The sequence below is a fragment of the Hipposideros armiger genome, unplaced genomic scaffold (genome assembly GCF_001890085.2).
Source record: "Hipposideros armiger isolate ML-2016 unplaced genomic scaffold, ASM189008v1 scaffold_143, whole genome shotgun sequence".
In the NCBI taxonomy this organism is placed as follows: Eukaryota; Metazoa; Chordata; class Mammalia; order Chiroptera; family Hipposideridae; genus Hipposideros; species Hipposideros armiger.
Window position 1 is genome coordinate 2,160,654 of NW_017731493.1, and position 22,156 is coordinate 2,182,809.

Here is a 22,156-nt window from a genome sequence, read left to right on the forward strand (position 1 = left end):
ATATATATATATATTTCTATTTCTATTTCTATTTGAAGTTCCAGTCGAATTACTATTTTGAAAAATAGTCATTTCTGTATTCTTCCTTACAGTAAATTTAATGGGGAAAAAAACATCTTAATACCGCATGTATTTCACAGTGCAATCAATCATCTTACATGTATTTCTTTTATCATCAACTTTTTGTATCGTTTCCTACTTGGACCATGATTCCAACATTCAAATCATGGGTAGGTCTCCAGTGCTCTGTTACCAGGCCTGTGGCCTGGACAGACATTGCCCCTTCTGATGGTAGCCCCTCTCCACACCTGAGGGGCTCAGTTCCTCCCAGGCTTCCTTCTTCCCCTGTTAATGAAAAGCGGTTATCAAGAAAAGATCTGAACACCTGATTCCCACTAAGATTAAATACAGGTGAGGCTTAATAGCTACTTACATTTTAACCACGGAAAGAACCAGGGAGATCCAGTCTCTGAATGCAGGTATTGTGTGAAACTGGCCAGATCTAGCCTTTTGAAGAAATACTACAGATTGAGGGAGGGGAAGAAAGAAGGGAGAAGCAAAGGGGTTAAGGTTCATTACTGTTCACATTTCACTCTTATTCAAATACTATAAGAAAATGTTTTCTGTATGTGAGGAGGTGAATGCTTTCACTATAATATCACAGCATTGTAGATGTTGTAATATAGTTATTTTTAATAAAAATTGCCAAAAGCACAGAAACAATAGTCAAACTTGCTTTTCAAGACCAGTGCAACTCAGTGTCTTAGCCACAGGTCACTACAGTTCTATGCACTCTGCTATTGGTTCATGACAAGTATAGACGTTGAGAAAAAGTTTGAGAGAAATAATTTTAGAACAGTTTGACAGAATAGCGTCTATTGAAACAAAGATTTTTAAATATTGGATTTGTGTATTTTTTTCTTTTTAAAAATATCCTTTTCCTTGTCATTCTTTTTTAATTTTTTGTATTTTATAAAAGAATGGTATACAATGAATTGGATATTAAAAATAATAATAACTATCCCTTCACCAAAGTTAGTTTGAGAAGTAGAACATAAACAATTTTGTGTTAAATGGAACACTGTCATATTTTGTTGTAATACAAGTGGTACCAGGTGTCAGACATTTAGAAATAAATATTCTATTCATTAATTCAACGTGTGTGTGTGTGTGTGTGTGTGTGTGTGTGTGTGTGTGAATTAGGATAATATTTCCACTATCTGTGTAATCAAATGTCTATCCAGGAATCGATATTTGAGAAACACTATAATTGGGTAATAAAAATACTAGATGATAGAAGATAAAGCAGTTCCAAAAGTTGTTAGAAAGTAACCAAAGGAATAATCTCTAGGCACTGGGGCGGTTGCAGTTTTCAGAATAGCTGATACTGGAGGAAAGATGAGTAGAATCATAAAAAGTAAGAAATCACGAAATCCTACTTCTTCATTTTGACAGATGAGCTCAGAATAAGGAAAAATTGTTGGAACTAAAAAGATGAACTGGTGGGTGAGAACTACAGTTTCCATTATATATACAGTTTACATATATAAATATATCCTTGTTGCTATTTTATCATATCCAGAATCACATAATATTACAGTGAGAAGAAATCATTGCTCTCGTATAATTCAGCTTCTAAATTTTACATATAAGATAACAAAAAACTTAAGAGGTTAAATCAACATGCCTGGAATTGTCCAGTACTTAAAGCAAGAAGACTGGGAAGATACAATCCAAGCATTCTAACACCCATTCCAGTAATTTTCTGTGGCACCATCTTATGGGAGACTTTAAATGAGCTACCACATAAATTCCTCAGGAAAACTCTTGTACTTAGTACGTAAAGCAGTATATTCCCTAAGAAAGAAGCTTGGCTTATATAAATCAATGAAAAAATAAGATTCATTTTAACAAGTTAAATGATTGACCATAGTCATAAGACTAGAGGAATTTTGCCAACTAATGATGATATATCTGGGCGAATGATAATTTTCTAAATTTATGAAAATTAGAGAATTTCATGGTTAGAATAAGCCTTGACTAACCTATATATACACTGCCGAGAACTACTATCTAGTCTACTCACAGGAAGAGTGGCAATGAAAGCAAACTCGAAATTTCTATGTTTTTGGACTCAAAAACTGTGCTGACTTATAAAACCAGAAGTTATTTCATAAATACTCTATCATCCAGGCACCAAGCCAGCCCTTTATTTACAAACCTCATAATACCGTGTTTCCCTGAAAATAAGAACTAGCCAAAAAATAAGCCCTAGCATGATTTTCAGGACGCCTGTAATATAAGCCCTACCCCAAACATAAGCCCCAGTTAAGATTGTCAGCCAGACATGACTGTTTGAATAAATGTAGATTTCTGTACATGAATGAATGAATAAATATAAATTGTTGGAGCTAAAAATTAATATAAAACCCGGTCTTATTTTCGGGGAAACATGGTAACCTGTGAAGAAGGTACTATTATTAAGCCCATTTTATAGATGGGATAATTGAAGCTGGGAGAAGTCAAGTAAGTTGTAGATGTTAGCATTACTTGTACAAGACCGGACTTCAACCTGCTTATGTACTCGCTTATTCCTATCTGTCATACCATATTGTTGTCTAGCTAGTCGGTCAAGGTGGCAGCATAGGCCGCCATGAGGGCCTTGGAGTCACACTGCCTGGGCCAGATGTCGCCTTTACTGCACACTGTGTGACTCTGGTTAGCCTCTCAGTGTCTGCCATTTCCTTCCCTGTAAAATGGCAGTGGAGCTTCGGTGGCAAATTCTAAGTAGTTGGCATGTAGTAAGTACTCAGTAAATGTTAGCTCTTATTACCAAGGTCCACTTATAATGAAAGCAGGCCTCCTGGTTGTTCTGGACACAGCAGAAACAGCTTATTGACTCTACCATCTTTAACTGCCCTGTCTGTAGGCTCTCTGTCTGATAGGAGGAAGGCAGCCCAACTTCAATAGTACTTCTCAAAGAAGTCATATACTGGGGGTGCCAAGAAAATGTGTATACATGACTTGTATTCATCTTTTGTTATCGGTATATACTGAGCATTACAATTTTAATACTGTATTTATTTTCCTTTCTTAAAATGCGTATACGTGTTTTTGGCACCCTCTGTATTTCTCCTGGTGAGGCAAGCAGGCTCAGACATCTCTCCATGCCAGAGCTTGCTTGGAGGCACCAGCCTCTGCTTCTTCCAGGGGTTATCAGTAGAATTTTCTAAACAAAAAAATAGAAATATTTGAAGATGGTAATGAACTTGCAACACTGTAAACCAAATCAATACACACTGTAAGAAACTGAATATCATACTTCTAATCAAGGAATCTATTGTTTAAAGCAGTGGTTCTCAAAAGTGGCTGGACATTAGCTTGAAAAGCTTTCAGGGTTCAGGTGGGAGTTATGGTCACTCAGAACCAATTGCATCAGGATCCCTGGGAATGGGATGAAGACGACACATCAGGGTGTTTGTTTGTTTGTTTGTTTCTTTGTTTGTTTGTTTGTTTGTTTGTTTGTTTGAAGCTCCCCAGGGGATTCTGATGTGCAGCCAACGTTGAGAATCATTGCTTTACTGCTGCCAATTTTTGAAAAAGTGTCCCAGGGCTGAGTTTAGAAATTTGTATTTTCAAAAAGTAACCCAGATGATACTGATGATTATCCATATTGGGAATCACTGGATTAGGACATGTGACACCCCAATAAAATAGCCAAGGGCCTATTTTTACAGTCATGTTGTTTGAGGAATTGCCAATGGAACATTCAGATAGAAAATACTTGGTAATAGTTTGAATTCCAGATCATGACATTGGACATAGATTCTTAAGATCCTGCTATTTACTAATCTATAAACAACATATAAGAGTTGGAGGTTTAAGGTAAAGTTTAAATGTGTGTTTCCTGCTTCTGTTATACTTAAATTATAACCCGTAACACTAAACCAACATAATATGTCTTTTACCTACCAGGTATTATTTTCATATGCAAATTGTATGAAACCCAGGTCTTATACAGAAGAGACTGCACAAAAATCACAGTTAGGTAGCAAGCCAGCAAAAACAGTGCTGATTTATGAAACTTCACTGACTTAGAAATAGAGACAAAGCACTAAATACGTATGAAATCTTATATGGTGCTTACACGTAACTTACATCTTAGTGATTTGTAACTTAGTTACACAGAATAAAATAATAATCTAAGTACATCAAAACATATGGAATCTTTCAAGTATTAAGTTTCACTAATTTTTGGTCTTATTTTATTTTGAGTTATAAATAAATTATGAATATGCTGTAAATGGTTGACCACTGTTTAAACCTCCCAAAGAAAAGTAAACAAAGATTTCATCAACAATATAAAAGAGTAACTATGAACAGAGGTTTTCATGAAAATCTTCTCTGATTGCAATGTTTTAAAAAAGTGATAAAAGCTTTTTAAAGGCACAAAAATACAAGTGAAAAGCAAATAAAATTATGTTATTCATCGAAGCAACATCATAACCTATCATGCAAACAGAGTAAAAATAACAGAACAATCTGGGCCATGTACTCTTTGGATTAATCCATAAATTCAAGAAAGAATGTGATAGCTAATACAATAATCAAGGGAATCTTAAATTTCACCGAATTACCTTGCCAATTTTGGTTCCAGTTTCATAATATAATTATCTCAATTTTATTTATACTAATGACAGCTGCAGAGTTCAAAAACAAACACTAGGTCTACAATCCACACTTAAAGTGAAAAGATTAAAAACATTTCACTGGTGAAATCTACCAATTCAACCCAAGGTCTATTTATTTATTTCAGATACACTGGTTCTTTAAAAGAAATATAATTCAATTAATTGCTCAAGATCCATTCTTTTTAAATCCTTTTTGTACCCTCTGTTGTTTTTTTCCTCCAGTGTGCAATAAACCACAATTAACCACAAGTAGCTCTGGAACATAGTTCTGTTTTTTAACAACTGTTAAAGGACTTGTTTAATTAGAAAAAATGTGCAGTCAAAATCTACTTACTCTTTTGCGGGAAAGGAGTATGTTTGTTTTTAAATGGCCTTAGTTTACCTGTGACACAAATAAATGCTCAGAGATAATGTATCACCTCCATTAAAATGCTTTTACTGTTCTTAAAAAAGCAAGTGTGATGCTGGGCTGTATAAATAGTAGTTAAGCATTAGGAATCTGAGGTGACACATCCAGCATAATACTACACTGGTCAGGCCCACAGGAGCACAGATTGTTTAGATTCAGAGATTTAAGACAGAGAGATGGAGAGCACTAGGAAAGATGAAAGGATTTACAAATAGAACCTATAATGAAAGCCTTTGACAAAATGAGATTATTCAGCAGAGGATTTTTGAAATAATGGTTCTCAAGTACATGAAGAGAATGATATCAGTGGATCTCCATCTTTATCGAGGATTAAATAAGCAAAAGTGAGATTAAACTTTAGGGAAGTAGACTTAAGTGAAATATAAGAGAATTTCCCAAATGGGTTATATTTTTTAAAAGAGCACATCGTCATCACCAGGGTCTGTGGGATTTCCTTCCCTGGAGATATTATAAATAAGGCATATATTTCCTTGTTCAAAACGTTTCAGCAGTGTCTTACTGGGAGAAACAGTCAACTACCATAGAATCTCAGGATAGGAAGATCATGTTTCCCAACCACTATCTATTGCTATAAAATATATTAAAAGTGGAGATTTAATATGTAGTTATGAGAATTAAATATTGAAACATTAAAAACATTTTTATGATCTGTAGTTAAAATATGCTTCATCCCTGCAAAATAAACTAAGGAACATGCGAAACTATCCTCATTTAGTTAACCAAGAATTTTCCACAAGCCCTGATGACTAAATTGCTTTTTTAGGGATCTTATTCTATACTTATGTGTAGAGGGAGAGCCTGCTGTCTGAAGGACGCATTAAGATGTCAGCGGCTTCCCAGCTCTCACTGGACCTGACGTAGGAGTCCTTGGATAAAGACTGGCTCTAATTCAAGGAGTCAATTCATGGAACCATGTACACTGTGAGGCAGGCATACCTTCAACATGTGGCCCTCTCATCACAGTTCCCTCTAGCCACGTGGGAGAGAAATGGACACTGTTACTGCCCCATCCAGGAAGATAAGTGGCAAATAAAGAAGATCCTGGAGCAGGTGTCCTCATAGACCAGGTTCTGCTACCACTTTTCAAAATTTTCAACACCACCTGCATCCTGTATATATAAATAGCTATCATTTATAAGGTTCATGTGATATGCATATATAAAACACTGTTACTAATGGTTACTAATGGTTTATATTCATTCTACTTATTTAATCCTCACAATCCTAAGAGGTTGGTACTACTATTGTCATCCATTTTACAGATGAGGAAATGTTGCCAAAGTCATTTGTCCAAAGTGATGCAGATATTAAGCTATTGAGCCAGGATTCAAACCCAGGCAGTCTGGCACCAGCGTGTGAGTGTGAGTGTGTGTGTGTGTGTGTGTGTGTGTGTGTGTGCGCGCGCGCGTGCTCGCGCACGCAAATCCATAACATCAAACTGCCCCTCTGTAGTTGGATTAAATTTACAGGAAATAAGAAATCAGCTGTTTCCAAGTACTCCTGATACTTGGAAACACCACTAATCACTATTTTCCTAGCCCCCAAACACTGAGCAGAACCCTCCAGAATTAGTGAAAATAAATTATTACTTTAAAAATATATAATTTTCAAGAAATAACATAATAGCTTATTGTCATAAATTCATTTATCCACTGACAAAACCTCCTTTCTTATGTCTACACAAGGAAGAAAACAGGTTGACACTAATAAGCTGTTTCTTATTATTCATTGTAGTTTATTTGAAACGAGAACTCATGAATTGAATTGATAAGAAGTAAATTAACATACAAGGATATGAAGCAGAATGTATTTACACAAAAAGTGACTGTTGGTGAAGTAAACTGCTAAAGTCAACAACAATCACAAGTAACATTTTAAAAGACAAATTACTAGAAGGTAGTATATAAAATATACATTCATTATATTTGTTTAGTCTCTCTTATCCCTGACCTTGAGTTTATCATAAATATAACCTTGATTTGGAAGGGCCTAGCAGACATGGGAAAATCAGGTTACAATTATAACTATAGTGGCACAAGCTTACATTAAGTCCAAACATTAGCCCCATCTCTAAGTGTCCCACAGTGAGCTATTTCTGACAATTTCTCAGGTTACTGGTTTCTGTTTCTTATACAATCTCCTGCACATCCATTCACTTCAGCCTCTCCATCAGTCACCATGGCACAGCCTCTGCTCCCACTAATCGTCCTGGGATGGCTTCTCCGCCGTGACTTGGTGCCTCCACCATTCTGTCTTCGGGGAGGGGATATGAGCACAGGCTCATCCTAAATTCTTGATACAAGAGCTAAAACTAGCTATAATTATCTTAGGTTTCATTTTTATGAACTTCATGAGTCAAGGACAATGCAAGTTAAGGCCCAGGGCCTGCCCAAGGTGAGGGGTCTCATAGGAGACCTTCTACTCATTGAATTGGGACCTAAAAAGCTCTCTATCTTCAGAATCCTAATGGTGAACCTTACGTAACCTATGGACAGACCATAGTAGGGAGGGATGACTTGATGGTAAGCATAGCAGACAGCAGAGGAAAATAGTGTGAGAAAGGGGGTATGAAAGGGTTGAGAGGAGTGGATTCCTGAGAAGTGGTGAACTTTGCATAGTCCTATAGTCTGGGGTTATACATATCACTGGGTAGTCTGGGAAAACTTAAGCGCTGTATATGGTTTAAGGTGCTCCCATACTAAGCAACTCCATATAGGAGTCAGAAGTAAACGCTCTCTGGGTGAAAACATTTTCATTCTAGGCTTCAACGAATCCCCTCAAATAAGATTTCATATGCCATGAGAGTGCATAAACATAAGCAAGCACAAAAGAAAAACCTAGCCTGAGCAAGTAAAATGAACAGCAGTTACAGATTCCCAAAACTTCAGACATTGAAATTATCAGATATATCTGATAAAACAGCTATTATAACATGTTTTAAAAAATAGTTTGAAATAGGAATACATTTGAAGATATTTTTAGAGAATAATAAACTCTAAATGTTGCCCCAGAATGATTGAAAAAGAACTGAACAAAATGTCTTCAAATGAAAAATACAGTAACTAAAATTAAAAACTCAATAGAAATGCATACCTATTAGAATGGCCTATGTCTAGAACACAGACAACACCAAATGCAGTGAGGATGTGGAGCAACAGGAACTTCCATACATTGCTGGTGGGAATGCAATGGTACAGCCACTTTGGAAGACGGTTTGTGGTTTCTTGGAAAACTGAAGATACTCTTACTATATGATCCATGAATCACAATCCTTGATATTTATTCAAAGGAGTTGAAATTTTATGTCCATACAAAAGCCACCACATGGATGTTTATAATAGCTTTATTCATAATTGCCAAAGCTTAGAAGCAATTAAGATATCCTTCAGTAGGAGAATAGATACATAAATTGTGGTACATCCAGACAATGGAATATTATTCAATTCTAAAAAGAAATGAGCTATCAAGACATAAAGGAACCTTAAATGCATATGACTTAAGTGAAAGAAGTCAATCTAAAAGGCTACATGCTGCAGGATTCCAATAATATAACATTCTGGAAAAGGCAAAACTGTGGAGACACTAAAATGATCAGTGGTTGCCAGGGGTAAAGGAGGGGAGGAAGGGTAAATAGGCAGAGCAGAGAGGATCTTTAGGGTAGTGATAATACTCTGCATGATATTGTAATGATTGATACATGTCATTATACATTTGTCCAAACCCATGGAATGTAAGACACCAAGAGTGAACTTGGAGTCAGGGTAAACATGATGTCAATGTAAAAAATGTACCATTCTGGTGAGTGAAGTTAAAAATAAGGGAGGCTATGTATGTGTGGCGGCAGAGGTGTATGGGAAATCTCTGTACCTTTCTCTCAATTTTGTTGTAAACATATAACTGCTCTAAGAAAATAAAATCACAGAAAACCCCACCTCAATCGACTGTTTTTATAGCCCAATAGACTCAGATGAAAAGAGAGTAAAGGAAGCTGGAAGACAGGTCTGAAAAAAGGGTGCAGAATGCAACATAAAAAATATATATATATTTTTAAGGAAACTATGAAAAACAAGTTCTTGGAAAATAGAATGAGAAGTGTATTTTAAGTTTCATCAGAGTTCTAGCAGGAGGAGAGAAAAGTTGACAGGGAATATTTGAAGAGATAATTAATGAGAATTTTTTTCCACAACTGATGAAAAACACCAATCCACAGATTCAAGAAGCCAAATGAATCTCAGCATGTAATTACTTAAAAAAAAATACCACACCTAGACATATAACGGTAAATCTGCATCAGGAAGAAAGAAACGGAAGGAGAGAGAGGGGGAGGATGGGAGACCTTAAAAGGCAGCTAGAGAGAGAAATGTATTATCTTCAAATGAGTAACTTCAAAGGAGGCTGAGTTCTAAACAGCAACAATGAAATCCAGAGAGGGAGAAAATGATGGTCTCAACTGACTGAAAGAAAATAACTGACAGTGTGGAACTGTACACCTAGCAAAAAATCTTTCAAAAATGAGGATGAAATAAAAATATCAGACCAAAAGAAAAAATAAAGAGTTTTTCACCAGCAGTATCTTGAAAATGTGTAAGAATATACTTCAGGCAGAAGGCAAGTGATACCAAATAGAAGGTTGAAGATGCAAGAATAAAATTGGAGCAAAGAGAGTAATACATAGGTAGATGTATCTAAATGAACATTGATTCTATAAAACGATAATAATGTGATTGTGGAACTAAAGTAAAGGAAGGAAGGAAGGAAGGAAGGAAGGAAGGAAGGAAGGAAGGAAAGAAAGTAGAGAGGAAAAAATAATATCTGGCTATTCTATGTCAAGAGGGGATAAATGAAGTTAAATGACATGAAGTTAAATGACATAAATTAACATGAAGTTGAATGACCTTTATAAGCAATGTATCTAATACATACAGTAAGGCGGAAACTAAAAGATAGGAGAATAAATCAAATACTATTTAAAAGATAGGTAATATAACTATATCATTACCAGGCAAGATAGAATTTAAGGCTGAAGGCATTACAGTTGACCCTCAGTATTCACAGGGATCAGATTTCAAAATCTGAGATTGCTGAAGTCCCTTATATAAAATGACACAGTATGTGCATATAACCTATATTTGCACATAGGTTATATGCAACAAGGTACACCTACTCATCACTTCATTCATGTAGACTCAGCGTAGTGCTTGGCACATGACAAATTCAAATTCTGCCTTTTGGAACTTTCTGGGATTTCTTTTTTTTCAATTATTTTTGATCCTCTGTTGGTTAAATCTGCAGATACAAAACTCTCGGATATGGAGGGCAGACTACTAGAAGAAAAAGTGTTACTCTAAAATATTAACTCAATTCATCAAAAACTTACAACTTAAATTTTTAGATAATAAGCTTCAAAATATAGAGAAATAAAAGAGAGACATAAGGAGAGAAGATACATACTAATAATTACTGTGGAAATTTTAACATATTTCTCTATTTCATAGAATAGGCCAAAAAAAATCAGTAAAGATATAGAAGATATAAATAACATTACAAGCAAACCAGAGCTAATGTGTATATATGCGTATAGCACCTAACCACCCCAGAGTACATATTTTTCCTAGCACATGTGGAATGTTTATGAAAGGTGATCACTTAGGACCATAAAAAAAGTTCAGCAAATTTCAAAGGCATCATACAGAGCATGTTTTCTGACTAGACTATAGTGTGATTAAGCGAGAAACCAAAAACAACAACAATATATTTTAAAATTCCTTAAATATCTGTTAATTAAGAAATAAACTAAATAACCCCTGAAACAAAAAATTGCCATCAAATTGAAAAATAGTTTTACCTGAACATCAACAGAAATACTATAAAAATATTAAACATAACTCTTCAGTTCAAACAGCACTTAGAAATATATAGCTTTATATATTAAGAATAAGCTAAGCATACATCTTAAGTTAAAAAAAGAACAGCAAAATAAACACAAAGACGCCATGAAAGAAAATAATAAAAATAACATTAAAGTCAACAAAGTTTAAAACAAGCAGCCAGTGAGGGTGTATCAACAATTTCAAACATAGGGTTTTGAGAACAGACTGATAAAATTAGTAGACACTGGTGAAACTGATAAAAAAGAAAGAATAACTATAAAAATCTAATACTAAAAATGGCAAAGGGAATCATATTAAAGATGCTGCATATATTAAAAATAAGAGGATATTATGAAAAGTACCTAGTCAGTAAATTTGAAAATTTAGATGAAATAGGAAATTTTGTACACAAATAAAACTTAAAATTGACAAAAAATTGGAAATTCTGAATATAAGCAATAACCTTATAACCTGAATGACGGAAAACCATTTGAGAAATTGAGTCAGTAGTCAAAAATCTTCTGGCCCAGTTCTACTTAATGTCATAACTTATTCAACTCTTCCATAGATTAGAAAAAGATGAAATGCTCTAACTTGTACATAGCTAGCATAATCTTGTTTTCTAAACATAGTAGTAAAGATAAGAGAATTATGGGCCAAATTCTCTCATAAAGATACATGAAAAAATTTGGATAAATTATTAGCTAACTGAATCAAGTAATATATAAAATAGATAGTGTGTCATGATTAAATTGGGTTTATCCCATGAATGTAAGGTCTGTTTAACATTAGAAAAGAAATTGTTGCAACTTATCATATTAAGATGTTAAATAAGAAAAAGCATAATCTCAAAAGATAAAGGGACTTGACATAATTCCAGTCTCTTTCTTGATTTGAAAGAAAAAGAAACTCTCAGCAAACTAATAATAGAAAGGGCTTTTAAAATCTAATAGAGTATTTACTGATAAAATACAATATTATACGTAATGGTAAAACATTAAAAGTTTTCCCTTTTGAGATTAGAAATAAGGCAAGAATGCCCACTGTCACCATTTCTAGTCAACCTGACTTTAGAGGTCCTAGCAGCACCACATGGCAGGGGGTGGGGGAAAAGTACAAGAAATAGAAATAATCATAATTGCCATTTATTTCCAGAAGATATGGTGCCTTATATAGAAACTTCTTAAATTCACAAATAAGTTTTGAGAATGGACACAATATTTAGAATATCATATATATTCCTATGTAACAGAAAATACAATTTTCAATAGACACCATTCAAATCATATAAAGTATCATATGAAGTATCTGGAAAGATCTAAAAATATGTAGAAAATATATATCTAAGAAAGACTTCTACAGAAAAATTATAATTTTTTTTGTAATTTTAAAGAATAAATGGAGAGAAATAGTATGTTTAGGGATTGGAAAACTCAGTAGTATTATAATGTCAATCTTTTCCCTAAATTTTTATAGACATAATACAATTCCATCAAAATCTCAGCAAAAAATTATGTGGAACTTGAAAACTGATTCTGAAATTTATGGGGCAGTATGAAGGGACAAGAATAGGTAGCCAGATACCCTTGAAGAAACACAATATGGAAGCCATTAGGTTCTACACATGAACAGATATTTGAATAGAGAATTCTTTTGCTTTTGCTTACTTTGTTTTGTTTATAAATTGGTATTACAATGGTTTCCTCCCAAAGGCAACATCAAATCAAACTAGCAAATATTTACTCTGTACAATGCTTAGTATCATCATGGACAGCTAAGTTGTTTTTGCAGTATGACAGAAAGACCTTTCTCAGTGATAAATATCGTAAGTTACTCAAGGAAGGGAAACCTGATAATAAATAGGAGATTCTCTCAGTTTACATTCAATCCTTAGTGGACTGATAAGTAGAAACTGGTTTTTAGATGTTTGAATGTCTAATGGACTTTTAAACTTCCCAAATTACAAGAGTTCATAATACGTGTATTTGTCAAAATATTTCTGGAACACAATAAGACATTTTCAATTGAAGAGTGTATGTGTATAGTTCGTAAAAATGATATGAGATTTGAAAGCAATATTAGTATATAGAAAACAAGAATATGAAGAGAAAAGATCTAGAAGCAAAATAAAAGATGCCACGTTACAAGGGGTACTGAAATGAGTAGAAGCAAAATAAATCAACTATACTTTTCATTTTCCCAAATGGCAAAATAAATCTTCATGATATAAACCAGTGGTTCTCAAAAGCATGGCCACTAAAATGACAGCACCAACATTACTTGGTGTCTTGTTAGAAACATAAAGCGTGGGGCTCCACCCCAGACCTACTGATTAGTAACTCTGGGGGTGAGGCTCAGGAATCTACTCTGTAGCACAGCCTCCTCGTTATACTGAGGCCTCAAGTTTGAGAACCACAAAGCCATTCCAAACCACACTACACTCAATTTTCACTTATGTGAATGGACAATGGGTCTTAATGTTTATTATGAAGATTAAATAAATAGTCACAATTGAAGAGAAAAAAATGTCTTTAAAGTAGGTGTGAATACATAAATGGAGCTTGTATTTTGTCAAAATATAATTAACATAAGTATCTTTTCATTAACTTCATGGAACTAATATTCTACATGAGAAAGGCAAGATCCATTATTTGCTTTAAAATATTTTAAAATATTTCACACAAATATTAGGGATATATTTTCTTATTTGCAATCTGCTAGTTATAAAACCTCTCCATTTATTGATTCGTCTGTCATTATAATGATATATTATTCAGCAATGTAACATTGTTATTCCAAGACTATTTTTTCTTACTAAGATTTTTAAGTTCACTAGAAAATATTTTTTCCTTATGATTTTCTTTTTCTTTAATTTATTGGGGTGATATTGGTTAATAAAATTAGATAGATTTCAAGTGTACAATTCTATAATACATCATCTATATATTGCATTTTGTGTTCACCACCCAGAGTCAGTTCTCCTTCCATCACCATATATTTGACCTCCTTTACCCTTTTCTACCATCCCTTCCCCCCTTACCTTCTGATAAGCACTAAACTGTTGTCTGTGTCTACAAGTTTTTGTTTCTTTCTTTGTTTGTTCATTTTTTTTTTTTTGCTTTCAGTTTGATATCCCACATGTGAGTAAAACCATATGGCTCTCAGCTTTTTCTGTCTTACTTTGCTTAGCATGGTAATCTCAAGATCCATCCATGTTGTCGCAAATGGCATTATTTTATCTTTTCTTATGGCCAAGTAATAACCAGAATTTTTTTTAAAAAATTCCAAAGTGTGTTTCAAAAATACCCTCATGAGTCTAACATAATACTCAGATTTAAAGTCATATTTCTGAATCACAAAACTTTATCCTTTTCTCCTATTTGCTTCACTCAGCTTTATTTACCTAATCACTATCTTCATATCTATTGTATAAAATGACAGGTTTCCAACAAAAAGCACAATAAACACACACAGTAGTCAACTTAAATTGTAAACAATCATAAAACAAACTTTAAAGCATTTCTACCAATGTAAAGCTCTGTGGAAAATTGTTTTGTCAAAGTATTGTGGATGATTATTATCAACAAAAAATGAGGGAAGGTAATGTTACAATAATGATCTGGAACTGTGAGTCAAATAAGATTAAAGACGCAAAGAAACTCTTCCTATTAAACAAGCAGATAACTGCTGGAAAGAAAAATATGTTCCTTGTTTGAAATTAACTGCCAAACATTCTCAACCTACACAAAGCTGTCATAAAGGACATCTAAATCTGTCCTTGTTTGTAACATGTGTTGTGACAAGATTTGACAGTTTATCAAAGAACTATAATTGCCACCTAAACATCTAGCATTTTGTCAACCGCAAGAATGTTTAGTAAATGCATTTATTTTACTTAAAGTACAACAACCATTTTTTTCCTCCACTTTCTGAAAGAATTGACTGAATATCTTTTCTCCTTAGCTGATCAAGCTGCATCAGGGCTCTTTGAATTATTTATATTGGAATTGTGAAGGGTAAAAGAATAATCAGTACAGCAAAAAACTATTACCAAGGTAATATCTATATATTCTGGGTATTGACTCAAAAGACCTTCAAAATACAACAATTCTCACAGATCTGTAGAAATGACATTTAGATACGCTTGCCTTGAGAAGGAGACAGATAAGGCATTTTCTCTGTACCACAATTTCTGTTTACAGAATAATTGATTAAGAAACAATGTCTTAAATAAAGAGAATGCATTGTTTAGTAGGCATCATTCCTACCTGTAACTTTTGTCAGAAACAATCAATGATAAGATAGATGTCTCTCTCAACCTACAGAGACCAAAATAAACAGGAGTTAAATCCCCTTGCAATAGATCCCATCCACGTAACAGAAATGTCAGAGCACAAAAGATATTTCTGTGACATTACTAATGGTTCATTTCTTTCCAGAAATGATTTTTTAAAGTAAAAGAATTTTTCTTTAGGTTTGGGTTTTTGGTCTTTATTGTAATTGTTTGATAAAAGTTTTTATGCTAAATTTTTATGCAAAAGTTCCTGCACAACTTTGTAATTTTTCCTTCATTCTGCTAAACCTCAAAGAAAAGGCATAGAAATGGTATTGTGAGAAAAGCCCTACTTGAAAATTCAGAAATCCCACATTCTAGTCCACATTCTGCCTCCAATTAGCTGTTAGATCCCAGGCAAGTTATTTCATTTCTCTGGGCCTCTGTTCTCTGTCTGAATTGGTTGTTAGATTGAGTGGTCTCTGAGGCCATTTCCTTCTTTAACATTTTATGATTCTAGAAAAATCCCTGAAACTATGAGGTGTTGCAACAGCCAGAGCTTAGAGCAAAAAATAACAGCAAGACAAAAATTTCTCCTACTTAACACATCAAGAAAAGAAAAATGCAACCAACTATGGGTTTTGAATGTTTACATTAGCATTCAGTCCTATTTAGGTAATATTAAGTCTATTTAAAAATCTGTTTTGTTTTTCTTTGAAAACTGGAAACTGTGTGACACATTAAAAACACTAAAAGAAAAATCATTTTAATTGGCGCTGCAAGTACTTTTCAGTGCTGCAAAATTAAGCCACAGAATTTTCTTTAGAAATCTTACTGTATGCAGTCTGGCTGAGGATGAGAATTATATGGTATAGGTGGGTCTGTTGATTTTATATAGGAAAGAAGGATTGTGGACAGAAATGAGCCTGCCAGGCACTGTCAACCATGAAGAATCTGAAACGAGGAGCCCAGTGTGTTGTTGGGAGAGATGAGATTGGATCAGAAGAGGACTTTTTTTTTTTTTAAGATTTTTATTGGGGAATTCGGGGGAATGGAAACAGCGCTGGGGAATTGGGGGAAGGGGAACAGACAAGTTGCTGTCATTTTGTTCTTCAGTCTAGTTGTGGAGGACGTTGCTTCACTGGCCCAAGTTGGCACCATCATTGTGCTCTTCCAGGGCGAGGCAGATCAGTCGCCGGCTTCTGGACAGCCGCTCACTGCTGCTGCTGGCCGCTCACGCTGGCTGCTGGCTACACACGGTAGCCCATGGCAACCCACTGCCACAGGGGCTGCAGCCTACGCCGTCGCAGGCGACTCACGGCAGCCCAGCTCCAGGTTGAGCTGTTGTTCAGCATCTTAGCTGTAGAGGGCAGTGTCACTGGCCCTCATATGTGGGATCCGAACCGGGGCCCTCCGGCATCCCAAGCCAGTTCTTAACCATCGTGCCACTCGGCCGGCCCAGAGAAGAGGACATTTTGATGTAGCCTTTCGACATAGCTGTTTATATAGCTTTATAATAACAGCTCATTCAGTATATAAAACACTTTTCTTCTGGCAAAGTAATGTGTTTCACAGACATTGCCAAATCTTACATTTCTATTGCCCACCCCATTTCTTAGCCCATTCCTGAGCTTATCTTATCCGTGCACCCAACCCAGTGGGGTGAGAAAATATATTCAAAAAATTATTTAATAATTTCAAAATATAAAAAAGTGATGATTGGGGTTTAAGCTAAATCAAAATATCACAGAAACAAATGTCAGCCTCACAATTAGCAGGATAAAAATGCGTGATCTATATCTAGTGCCGCCATTATTTTCACAACACAGTTTGTTGGTGGAATTCCTGGTATCTCTGGCCCCTTGCACTTACCCCACTACCCCCAATGTACATTGAAAGCTGTGTGCTTAAAATTTTCTAAGAAACACTATTATCATATATATTTTGTTAGTCTTTTTTAAGTTATAAAAATAATGAAAGTTCAAATACTATATTAACAGATGGCAATAAAATGTGACAGTCCCCCTTCATCCCCAGCTCCCACCAACCTAGTTCCCTCTCCAGAGATAGTCATAATAAAAATGATTCGCTGCCTTGACTGTTATTTAATTTAAATACACAAATATCATACTATACATATTTTTGTGACTGAGTTTTCACATTTAAAAATATCTTGGGGTCATTTTCATATTACTACACATAAATCAGTCTCTTTAAAGGCTGCCTGTGGGTGTACAATACATTATTTGATAATTGGCTTATCAGTGGACATTTGTTAGTTGTTAGTTTCCAGATTTTTTATTTAATAAGCAATTTCTAGAGGTTACTGTTTGTCATTCACCATCTTTTTTTTTTTCTTTTTGGTCTTCAAAAAATTTTTATTCTCTTAATTTTTTTCTTGATCACAAAGGAATGAAAAGTTCAAAATACTTGTCTCTTTACAAACATTAGTATTGGTATTCCAGGGTTAAAAAATGGAAATACAATATTGCAATTATTTTAAATTTTTCCTTAAAAATGTAGAGTTAAAATTATTTTCATTTAAAAGTAAATTGTCATTCACCATCTTATACCCTGTAAGAGGTGCAACACCCAACACACAGAACACCTCAGGAAATATTGACTGAATAAATAAATACAGCAATAAATGCCATTATCAATATATTTTTGAGGTACTTGTGAATATTTTAAGTATTTTCCTAGAAGTAGACACATTGAGTCAAAGTTATGTGCAAAAATTTCCCTTGCAAAATCTACACATTTACACATTCTATTAAAATAGGAATTATCTAGCTTATAATTTTGTTTAACTGATATGTGAAAATAATTAACATTTTCTTGATTACCAGCATTTTTCATATGTTAATTACTACTTATTTTTTCCTGTGAATTGCCTATTTATACCATTTTCAAACTTTTAAATTTGATTATCTTTTCTCACTCAATTGAAAGAACTCTAACTATATTTTAAACACTTTCTCCAGTTTGTAACTTTTGTTTTAAACTTATGGGTTTTTTGCCTTATAGAAGTTATACATACATATATATCTATAGATATATATAGAGATAAAATTACTTATGATATTTATTGAGGTGACATTGCTTAGTGAAATTATATAATTTCAAGTGTACAATTCTATAATACATCATCTGTATATTGCATTGTGTGTTCATCACCCAGAGTCAGTTCTCCTTCCATCATCATATATTTTTATGTACTCAAATTTATTTATAAAGCTCTGGAAAACTAATACAGGAACTAATAGGGGGGGGAAAATCCATGAACTGAAGAAAGACTTGATTCTTTAGTTTAAAACTGTGAAGTGGGTGCCAAGCAGGATTTTTTTTTTTAAAGACCCGCGGCTGTTTAGAGCTGTGCACAGCCGGAAGGGACAGTAACTGCCAGTAACAGCCACTAGGAGCTGTTAGAGTCTGGTCTGACTTCCATTCCAATAGCCGTGGCAGCGGTGATTGCTGGACCCCGAGTGCCCTGGGTAGTTGACCAAAATGCCAAATATCAAAATCTTCAGTGGCAGCTCCCACCAGGACTTATCCCAGAAAATTGCCGACCGCCTGGGCCTGGAGCTGGGCAAGGTGGTGACCAAGAAATTCAGCAACCAGGAGACCTGCGTGGAAGTTGGCGAGAGTGTGCGTGGAGAGGATGTCTACATAGTGCAGAGTGGTTGTGGCGAAATCAACGATAATCTAATGGAGCTGTTGATCATGATGAATGCCTGCAAGATTGCTTCCGCTAGCCGGGTGACCGCAGTCATCCCATGCTTCCCTTATGCCCGGCAGGATAAGAAGGATAAGGGCCGGGCCCCCATCTCTGCCAAGCTGGTTGCAAATATGCTGTCGATAGCAGGCGCGGATCATATCATCACCATGGACCTACATGCTTCTCAAATTCAGGGCTTTTTTGATATTCCAGTAGACAATTTGTATGCAGAGCCCGTTGTCCTGAAGTGGATAAAGGAGAATATCCCTGAATGGAGGAACTGCACTGTTGTCTCCCCTGATGCTGGAGGAGCGAAGAGAGTGACCTCCATCGCAGACCGGTTGAATGTGGACTTTGCCCTGATTCACAAAGAACGGAAGAAAGCCAATGAAGTGCACCGCATGGTGCTGGTGGGAGATGTGAAGGGCCGTGTGGCTATCCTTGTGGATGACATGGCTGACACTTGTGGTACAATTTGCCATGCAGCCGACAAACTTCTCTCAGCTGGAGCCACCAGGGTTTACACAATCTTGACCCATGGAATCTTTTCTGGCCCTGCCATTACGCGCATCAACAGTGCAGGCTTTGAAGCAGTAGTAGTCACCAATACCATACCTCAGGAGGCTAACATGAAGCATTGCTCCAAAATGCAGGTGATCGATATCTCCATGATCCTTGCAGAAGCCATCAGGAGAACTCACAATGGGGAATCTGTGTCCTACCTGTTCAGCCATGTCCCTTTATGATAAAATAACTTTGGGGTTATTCTCTTTTAAAATAAAATAAGATAAAAAAGATAACCTGCCTGTTGTTTTCCCTGGGTGTTTGATGAAAAGTTCACCTGAACACCCAGCTTGCTCCAGTGTGACTTGCTACATCCACATCAGGTATATTTAGAGTTCATCTTAAACTGGGGAAAGACAGATTGAGAAGTAGCTACTGGGGTTTCCTATCGGGGTTGTCTCGTTCTAGCTTCTTGAATGATTTTGTGAGCATTGCAGCTTGAACTACAGGTTCTGCGGCTGGTTTCAGACTTTGAAGGTGTTGTATGGTGGTGTTTCAAAGTGACTGGCGAAGCTTAGACTACTGCACATGTGACTGCTTCAGGGTTGACTTTGTTCAGAATAGCTAACATGCAGCCAACTCAATCCACCGTCACCACCTTCTTCCCTCCTCCCGCTTCTGTCCCCCTAATTTCTCCTAGGCCTGTGCTATTGCATCAAGAGCCTTGAGCAACCCCAATCCTAGTTCTCCTGGTTGCTGCTGAGTCCCTTGCAAGGCAGGAGCAGCTGCTTTTAGCTTGAACAGGTACTGGGTGGGATCATGAGAGGAGTTTAAGAAGGGCAGCAAATGCTCCTTGAGAGAACAAGATGAATCTGTCACCATCTATTTGGAGACTTTGCATCTTGGAGTCTCTGTTGTACCTGTTCCTTTTGATTTAGCTTTATCTGCAACCATCTGACCTTTCCCTGGCCAAATATCTTGTTGGGCTCAGTGATCAGTGTAGCAGTTTTCTGAATGCAAACTCACTTCCTGTATGTAATCTGTAACATTTGCATTAGCTGTATTTGCTGCAACTTAATCTTAGCCATGGTAGTAGATTTTAGGTGGTGTATAGTGCCTTTTGATTAAGCATTTAGTTTTAATCTCCCTTCCATGTATTTGGTTGGTCTCTCAGATGACCTTAAATTTATTGTTAAAAATTGATGTTATTTTCTCTTGTAAGGGAAACCAATAAGATGTCTGCATATGTGTAAAAAAAAAAAAAAGATGTGAAATTTGGGGAAACTGCACACTGGCCCTAAAAAGCTTCTAAAAGATAAAACGTAAGCAAGACAGACTTAAAGAAACAATATTCAAATTGCGTCAAACTTCTTATTTGCTCTTCCAGGCAATAAGCAAAATAGACCAATGTTTCTGAAATTTTAAAGGAATATTATTTTAAACCAAGATTTCTGTGCCCAGCCAAACTACCACTTAAATTAGAGGGCAAAATTAAGACATTTTTATATATTAAAGGACTCAGGATCTTTATCACTGTGAATGCTTTCTGAAAGTATCATTTGAGGATACTTAAAATGAAAATATATACAACCAGAAAGAATATGCAGAATAAAAGAGAAAATGGTGAGCAAAGAAAGAAGTGAAACTGATAGAAAAATAATTTTTCATGAAATTATTGTAAAGATTATCACAGTAAATAAGGTAAAATTCACACAAAAATTGAACCACAATATAAAGCAAATTATTTAAAAATCTGTAAAAAAAATTCCAGATGATATCTATAAAAGATGGGAGGTTAGCAGAGGTTAAATTTAGTGTATTTTAAGGATTTCCTCTAATATGCGAGGAAGGTAACTGACACAAATAACTAACATTATAGAAAAATCTTAGTTTAAATATGTTTTCTAAAACTCAAGGACAGGCAAGAGAAGAAAAAAATGGGATAAATTACTTCCAAACTGCTATTCAGAAAGAAAAACTGGCATAATCAAAAGTAAACAGATCCAGCTGAAAATAGGAAATAAATGAGGAAGAAAACATAGCAAATATAAAATACCAAATATATATTATCACAGCCAAAGTCAATATATTAAGTTAACCTTATAAAAGACAGATTATTATATTCAATAGAAAAATATCTAATGACAGTGTTTAGAGGAGACATATCTAAAACAAAAATTTGGATAGAAAAGGATGATGAAAAATATACCAAGTAAATGCTGACAAAGAGAAAGCAAGAGCGACACAGCCAAAGAATCAGGTCGTCGGAAAAGTCATGACGCATTTTGCCTCTGTTTTTCAAAGGTCATTTATTTATATAAAGCACAAAGATCAATCAATGCTATATTGCCTGTTTTGTTTGATAACCTTTTGCCATCTTTCAGTGAGCTTCATAATTCCTCGTTCATAGAAGGACCTGTCTTTATTTACAAAAACTGAACAACGTGCTGATTTACAGCCTCATCTGAATTGAACGTTATACCACACAAGGAGTTTTGAAGAGAGAGAAACAAGTGGAAGCCTGATGGCACAAAGTCAGGTGAGTATGGTGGGTGTGGCAACACATCCCATCCAAGCTCCAATAATTTTTGACGGGTGATCAAACTGGTGTGTGGTCTCGCGTTGTCGCGATGGAACACAACTCCTTTATAATTAACAAGCTCTGGACGT

General features: G+C 35.2%; 1 protein-coding gene and 1 long non-coding RNA gene across 2 annotated transcripts; one reads left to right on the top strand and one right to left on the bottom strand.

Moving 5' to 3' along the window:
• Positions 1-112: 112 nt before the first annotated feature.
• Positions 113-5,063, bottom strand: LOC109386983 (uncharacterized). The gene is made up of 3 exons (XR_002124882.1): positions 5,026-5,063; positions 434-521; positions 113-345 (listed from the first exon to the last, which is right to left on the bottom strand). It is a non-coding gene; the product is annotated as an uncharacterized LOC109386983 (long non-coding RNA).
• A 13,667-nt stretch (positions 5,064-18,730) lies between these two features.
• PRPS1L1 (phosphoribosyl pyrophosphate synthetase 1 like 1) lies at positions 18,731-19,771 on the top strand. Its single transcript, XM_019650622.1, has one exon. It carries the CDS (start codon positions 18,772-18,774, stop codon positions 19,726-19,728), a length of 957 nt encoding a protein of 318 aa, XP_019506167.1. The 5' UTR covers positions 18,731-18,771; the 3' UTR covers positions 19,729-19,771.
• Positions 19,772-22,156: the final 2,385 nt, after the last annotated feature.